Source organism: Lathyrus oleraceus, chromosome 4, assembly GCF_024323335.1.
Source record: "Lathyrus oleraceus cultivar Zhongwan6 chromosome 4, CAAS_Psat_ZW6_1.0, whole genome shotgun sequence".
In the NCBI taxonomy this organism is placed as follows: domain Eukaryota; kingdom Viridiplantae; phylum Streptophyta; class Magnoliopsida; order Fabales; family Fabaceae; genus Lathyrus; species Lathyrus oleraceus.
Window position 1 is genome coordinate 151,246,295 of NC_066582.1, and position 7,035 is coordinate 151,253,329.

A 7,035-nucleotide genomic window follows, 5' to 3' on the forward strand; every position below is an offset into this window, starting at 1 on the left:
GAATCAGGATTTCCCCTCATATGATGAGCCACACTCCAATACTCACACCAAACTCTAGTTTGAATTAAGTCACCAACTTTGAATTTGTGATGCTTGTATTAACATGAATGCATGGTGCATATGAATGAAACATGAATGTGTGCAGATGAATCTCAAGTTCAAGGTTGAGTGAAGAATAAAATGGAGAAGACAAATTTTGGGTACGACAAACACGAGAGAGAGCATTTTTTATTTTGGGGTTTTATTTATAAGAGAAACACACATTTATAAGAGACACACTACATACTCACCAAAAATCTTAAGGTTTTAAGTAAGTATGTGGTGTGTCTCTTACAAAAGTGTACTGTTCTTATAAAAAAAACCCAAAATATAAAATACTTCTTGGTGTTGATTCTCCGAATTAACCCCTAACCATTTATTTTTTAGTACTTGGTTTCTTATGATTTACGCAAATGTGAAAAGCAAATTGATTTATCCATAATTTTATTTTATCTCGTTATTTTTGAATTTTGATGACGGGTGTTAAGTGTCAAATATTTCTTAAACTTTATATGATGTCAGACTTTGTGTTTGTTGATGAAAAATAGTACAAAAAATTAATAGATGTGCAATGTTGAAAGTTTTTTCAACTTACCCAAAAAATAGAATGCCAATCGTGGCAAATACTTTCTTCAAGTATCGACAAAATAAATGGCCATCTTGAGCTATATATATACACCCCACATTTCAATATTGATATCATACATTGAAACACAAGTAAGTTTAAGAAAACGAGATGAAGAAGTTGAGTATGATTCTTATATTGCTAGTTCCATTGCTCCTGACTATGGAGCAAGTGCATGGTTTTGATTGTGAAAAAGCAAAGACATCTGTATCTTCTTGTGAGTCATTTGTCACCGGTGGGGATCAGGAGCCATCAAGTACTTGTTGCAATGGCATTAGCTCTGTAGGATCATCAGCAACCACTGTTGATGAACGACGTGCTGCATGTCAATGCTTAAAAGAATGGGCTAATAAGATTCCTAACATTAGAGAGGATTTAGCTATCTCACTTCCCAAACGTTGCGGTCTTGACAAGGCTTTACCTATACCCGAAAACTTGGATTGCAATAAGTAAGTTCTCAATATTTCTTCCTTTATAAAGATTACATTTTAACAAATATTTATTTATGCATTTTATAAAGAGAAAAACATATATATTTAATATATGTAAAATTATTTATAAGTTGGACGATATCTCTTGTAAAAATTGTATTAAAAATAGTTACTTCTATATTAATCAACAACTATTGTTTTTAAAGATTTTTTAATATATTTTCGTCAACAAAATTAATAATGCACAGAAAATTTATTTATTATTTTGCAAAATAGCTGTTGAAATTGTAATTAATCTTGCTTTACTTATATATTTTTTTTACAAATTTATTTACTATTGTATTATAATTGAATTGATATTGATATTGTTTTTTTGTGTTTTGTGTGGCAGCATTCAGTGAACTAAATGGAGAAAATAATAAACTAAACAGGGTGGACACTTGGTTGTTCTTATAAAAATAATACAACCCTGTATAAATATGTTCTATGGTGTTGTAAAATTTAAAATGTGATATTAATAAATATATACTTATGTTTACTCATCTTTGCGCATTCTTTTTAATTATAGAGATTAACTCAGACATAAGATGTGAGACATTTGTTTTTAATTTTTAATTATTAATTTTGGGAATAATTTTCTACTCAATATTTATTTTTAAAAAATAATCTTTTATAAAAAAAAGAATTAATTAATCTATATATATTTTTTATAATCAAATATGAAAATAAAGAATACAAGGCTATTCAAACTCAATACAAATTACAAATTTATGACATTCCAAAAACAAACGCCCCAAACATAATAATTAAACTTTATCCTATAATTGCTACCATAAGTTGACCAAAATTAAGATCTGGAATTTTTTTTTAAAATATCCAGAATTTTTAAAAAAATTTCAAAAATATCCATTTTTTCCAAAAAATTATAAAATTGGGCAATTTTTGCCCTAATTTTGTACATAGGCGCCACCCTAGTTGGCGCCTACCCTTAAAGGGTAGGGCAAGTCGCCACTAGGAGTGGCGCCTACCCTTAAATTTTTTTTTATTTTTTATTTATTTATTTTTTTTAAATATGTTTTTTTTTTTTTTTTTTTTTTTTTTTAATTTTTTTTTAATTTATGAATTTATATTTTTTCTAAATTATATTAATTTATATTAACACATATATATAAATAAAATTATTTAGAAGATATATATATATATATATATATATATATTAATTTATATATATATACTAATTTAATTTATAAGTAATTATTATTATTTAAAATTTTTTGGAAGAATTAGGGTTAATCATCTATATATCAATTATAATTAGGGTTTATTGATCGGTTATAATTAGAGTTTGGTAGTTATGACCTAATTGAAACCCTAATTCCATATAAGATTAAGTAATCAAGTGCGACACTAATTAGGGTTAGGTAGACTGGTGTACAACCCAGATCTTTTCCTATAAATAAAGTGTTTTTTCCTTGCATTTTCTTCACCACTGTTTCCTATCACTTTCTGTATCAAGTTGAGTTCATGGCATCCCCAAGACCGTCGTCATGGCAGCGAACATCATCAAGGCGCCCGGATCCTGAACCAGTAATCTTAAAAAGGGATGGGCATGTTATTTTCTCGCCTTTGAAACCCCCAATGGAGATGAAATTTTGGAACATCCGTTCGTTAGACCAACTAAAAAGGTCCTTGATGTCTTGGTTAGAGGGAGATTACCAACCTGGTGAAGTCATCAGAAGGATTCAGAGGCTTAGAACAAGGTTCTCATTTGAAACTGGAGAAACGATACGTTGGTGGGTTGAAGTTGAAAGCGACATTGATTGCATCCAAATGATGCATGGATCAGACGACATAGTGTTAACTGTTGTAATTTCTTAGATTTTAATGGTTGTTTGTCATGTTGTTGTTGTATTTGTTATTGTTCTAGTACTTGTTCTTGTTTTAGTACTTGTTTTTGTTCCAGTATTTGTTTTTGTTTTAGTAATTGGTGTTGTAATGTTAGATGTTTGTGTTTGTTGTTCAAGTGTCATCTTCTATTTGGAATAAAAAGTAAACTTTAATTTAAAATGATTTTGGTACACAGATTTATGAAAGTGAAAACTAAGTTGTGGAACTAGATCCACGATATGGACATTTGTTCTTATTATGCCCTAGTTGTCTACATATGCTACACTTCCTCTGCATTTTCTCTGCGACGTCCATTTCAGTTCTAATGCGCCTGCTATTTGGGCGACCACTTTTATTCCGCCGCATCGATTCGTTGTGCCAAACAATTTCCCCGTCATACTCTGGCCAATACGCCTCCAATGCTACCACCGGAAAGGGATTGTCGTATACATTGAGCAATGTTGCAACTTTGTAGATTGGAGACACTAGCGATAATGCATCGAAGTGGCTGTGTGAACACGCTGCAATGACATGGGAACAAGGCATACGATAGGCCTGAAATTGACCACAGTCGCACCAACGGTCTGGTATTAGGACCCTATACTCTTGTCTGGGCAGCCCTTGGTTGTGGTCAATTGTTTCCTTGACACTAAAAGTGTGGCCATGGCGGTCGAATTCCGTAACCCGATGGCTGCTGGCTTTGGCAGATTCCTGCCTCATAAACTTCATGCAGGCATCACTATATACTTGACTCGTCTGCAACACTTCATTCCAGCGCCTGCCTCTTGTTACGAACAACGTTGCCATCCGAAAATACGTCGCACTCACCAATGCGGTTACCGGGAGGTTACGTATGCCCTTAAACACGCCGTTCATTGATTCCACAAGATTTGTTGTCATGTGGCCCCACCTCACCCCATCGTCATATGATCTAGTCCACTTCGCTCGGTCGATATTATCGATCCACCTCCCTGCATCAGAATTTGCCAACACTATTTCCCGGCGATAGTATTGGAATCCAGGTTGGTTTAAGGCATACCCCGCGTTTATCAAATGTTGCTTCAAGAAGTTATCCTTGAACTCCCGCATAAAATTTTGAGCAATATGCCTGATGCAGTAGACATGGGTAGACGGGGGGTCATGCCAACCATTTGCTGGATTATTGTATGCACTGTCTATTGAAGCGTGCCTGTCAGAGATCACGCAGATGCCAGCTTGTGGAGTCACGTGCGTTCGAAGATTCTTAAGGAAGAAACTCCAAGCAGCAGCCGTTTCTCCTTCCACCAATGCAAAGGCTATTGGGAAAATATTTGAATTGCCATCTTGTGCGACCGCCATCAGTAACGATCCTTTGTATTTCCCATACAGCCAAGTTCCATCGACTTGAACAAGTGGTTTGCAGAATGTGAACCCGATGATGCAGGGACGGAATGCCCAGAAAAGTCTATGGAAAATTCCATTACCTTCTAGACGAGTTCCGTCAGGGGATTGTGCAGGCAAGGTCTCCATTATAGTAACCGTCCCAGGTGAATACAATCGTAGTGCAGCCAGGTAGCGTGGTAGTTGTTTGTATGATTCCTCCCAGTTACCGTACACCAGTTCAATTGCCTTGGTTTTCGCTAACCAAGCCTTTCTGTATGACGGTGTATATTTGAAAACAGCCACACAATGGGAGATAATTGTTTTGACCTTCAGTGACGGGTCAGCCTCAACTAGAGGTAATATGGAATGGCAGATCATGTCATGGCTAAGTTTGCGATGATCCTGTGCCATGTTGGTGTTGACGCAAATGTGAGCTTGAGATATGGACCCTATCACCCACGCATTATGCTTCTTCTTGTACGATGCCATCAACCTATATCCACACTCCGGATTTTTGCATACAATAACGTATCTTTCCGGATTTGATTTGATAACATCGTAGTCAACACAATTTTTCAAGTGCCAGTTCTTTATTGCTAACAGACACTCTTCCTTGGTCCGAAATTGGTCACCCTTCTTTAAGTCCTCATCAGACCTCATATATGGGTTGTAGAACATATCTGATGAGGGCTCATCCTCGCCCAAGTTAAGTGTTGTGAAGTGCACAGGAGGTGAGTAGCGTTGCGCTATAGGTATTTCAGCTTGGTCTTCGTCTTCAGAATGACGGTTCACCAAGTCATCAACCACGTCTTCAGCATCATCAACCACATCGTCTTCAACGTGGTGCTCAGCGTCTTGTTCGTCATCAATCACAGGATCAATAACCTGTGATTGAATATTCTGAGTTGGTTGAGGTTGTTCCAACACAATGTACAACACTATGTATTCGTAACCAGAGTACTCATGGTTACGAAGCATGTATTGTGTCTCCATGTCATTTTGAATCAATGACTTATAAAACTTGACAGAGTTGTTTTCTGAAAAAAAAAGGTTGTTGATAAAAAATTTGGGACACGGGTTGTCTTAGTTTGGACTCAATCTTCCTCTTCAGGTAAGAGAAGTCAGCTCCACTTTTTAGACAAAAACGAGTGCATTCGGTGTTTCTAAATTGGAAGCCAGACATATCACATTCATAAGTCTCACCATTGACGTGAGCTTTGATTTTGTATTGTGATGAAGATGCCATGTTTTGTGAAGATATTGTGAAGGTTTTGTGAAGGTTTTGTGAAGGTTTTGTGAAGATATTGTCAAGGTTTTGTGAAGATTGCTGTGAAGATATTGTGAATACCTTTGCGAAAATGTGTGTGACTATTTATACTGCAAGAATCTTACTGCCTATCCATCAAGTCTTCACCACCTAGTCTGAACTTAGTCTCAGAGATTCCCATGCATGCCTGTTCCCCATCAAGTCTTCACCACCAAGTCTGGCAGATTCCCACGCATGCCTTACACGTGTCACACCCTTGAATGCAACACTCCCACCTAGTCTGTACTAATGCATGCCAACCTATCCACCTAGTCTGAACTTAGTCTCAGAGATTCCCATGCATGCCTGTTCCCCATCAGGTCTTCACCACCAAGTCTGGCAGATTCCCACGCATGCCTTACACGTGTCACACCCTTGAATGCAACACTCCCACCTAGTCTGTACTAATGCATGCCAACCTATCCACCTAGTCTGAACTTAGTCTCAGAGATTCCCATGCATGCCTGTTCCCCATCAAGTCTTCACCACCAAGTCTGGCAGATTCCCACGCATGCCTTACACGTGTCACACCCTTGAATGCAACACTCCCACCTAGTCTGTACTAATGCATGCCAACTCCCCTCACTGATAAAGAGATTATGCTTTACTCCCCCCTAAGAGTTTACTTATGCCCCTTTGGCATAATAAAAAATGTGATAAAAAAAGCGCAAGCACATAGATCACCATAAAATGACAACAAACATGTTATAGGAAAGAAATTCTTAAAATCGTGTTAGTAGTTTCTTACAAATAAAGTAAAATAGTGATTATGTGTTTAAAATAATATTCAATCTTATTTACGCTTAATTATTTATTTTAAATAAGATTCCCACGCATGCCTTACACGTGTCAACACTACCACCTAGTCTGCACCAATGCATGCCAACACTACCACCTAGTCTGCACCAATGCATGCCAACACCACCACCTAGTCTGCACCTATTCTGCAAGATTCCCATGCATGCCTTCCACGTGTCACACCTTTGCATCATCAAATTCCACCAAGTCTTCCCCAAGACAAGACAACTCCCACCTAGTCTGCACCTATGCATGCCAACACTGCCACCTAGTCTGCACCTATTCTGCAAGATTCCCACGCATGCCTTCCACTTGTCACGTTTCTGCATCATCAGATTCCACCAAGTCTTCCCCAAGACAAGACAACTCCCACCTAGTCTGCACCTATGCATGCAAACACTGCCACCTAGTCTGCACCTATTCTGCAAGATTCCCACGCATGCCTTCCACTTGTCACGTTTCTGCATCATCAGATTCCACCAATGCATGCCAACACTACCACGCATGCCTTACACTTGTCACATTTTTGCATATTCATTCTACTTGAAAACGAGTATAAATAGAGGGTCATTCTTGCAAGTTTTCAT

The 7,035-nt window shown here is 37.2% G+C and overlaps 1 protein-coding gene across 1 annotated transcript; it reads left to right on the top strand.

The window, feature by feature from the left end:
• The first annotated feature begins 734 nt into the window (after nucleotides 1-734).
• On the top strand, nucleotides 735-1,622 carry LOC127074228 (non-specific lipid-transfer protein A). The gene is made up of 2 exons (XM_051015530.1): nucleotides 735-1,113; nucleotides 1,487-1,622. Exons 1-2 carry the CDS (start codon nucleotides 776-778, stop codon nucleotides 1,494-1,496), a joined length of 348 nt encoding a protein of 115 aa, XP_050871487.1. The 5' UTR covers nucleotides 735-775; the 3' UTR covers nucleotides 1,497-1,622.
• The last annotated feature ends 5,413 nt before the right edge of the window (nucleotides 1,623-7,035 follow it).

What these genes read in the sequence shown, in the direction of transcription:
- LOC127074228 (XM_051015530.1), top strand. Translation starts at nt 776, where the DNA reads ATGAAGAAGTTGAGTATGATTCTTATATTGCTAGTTCCATTGCTCCTG.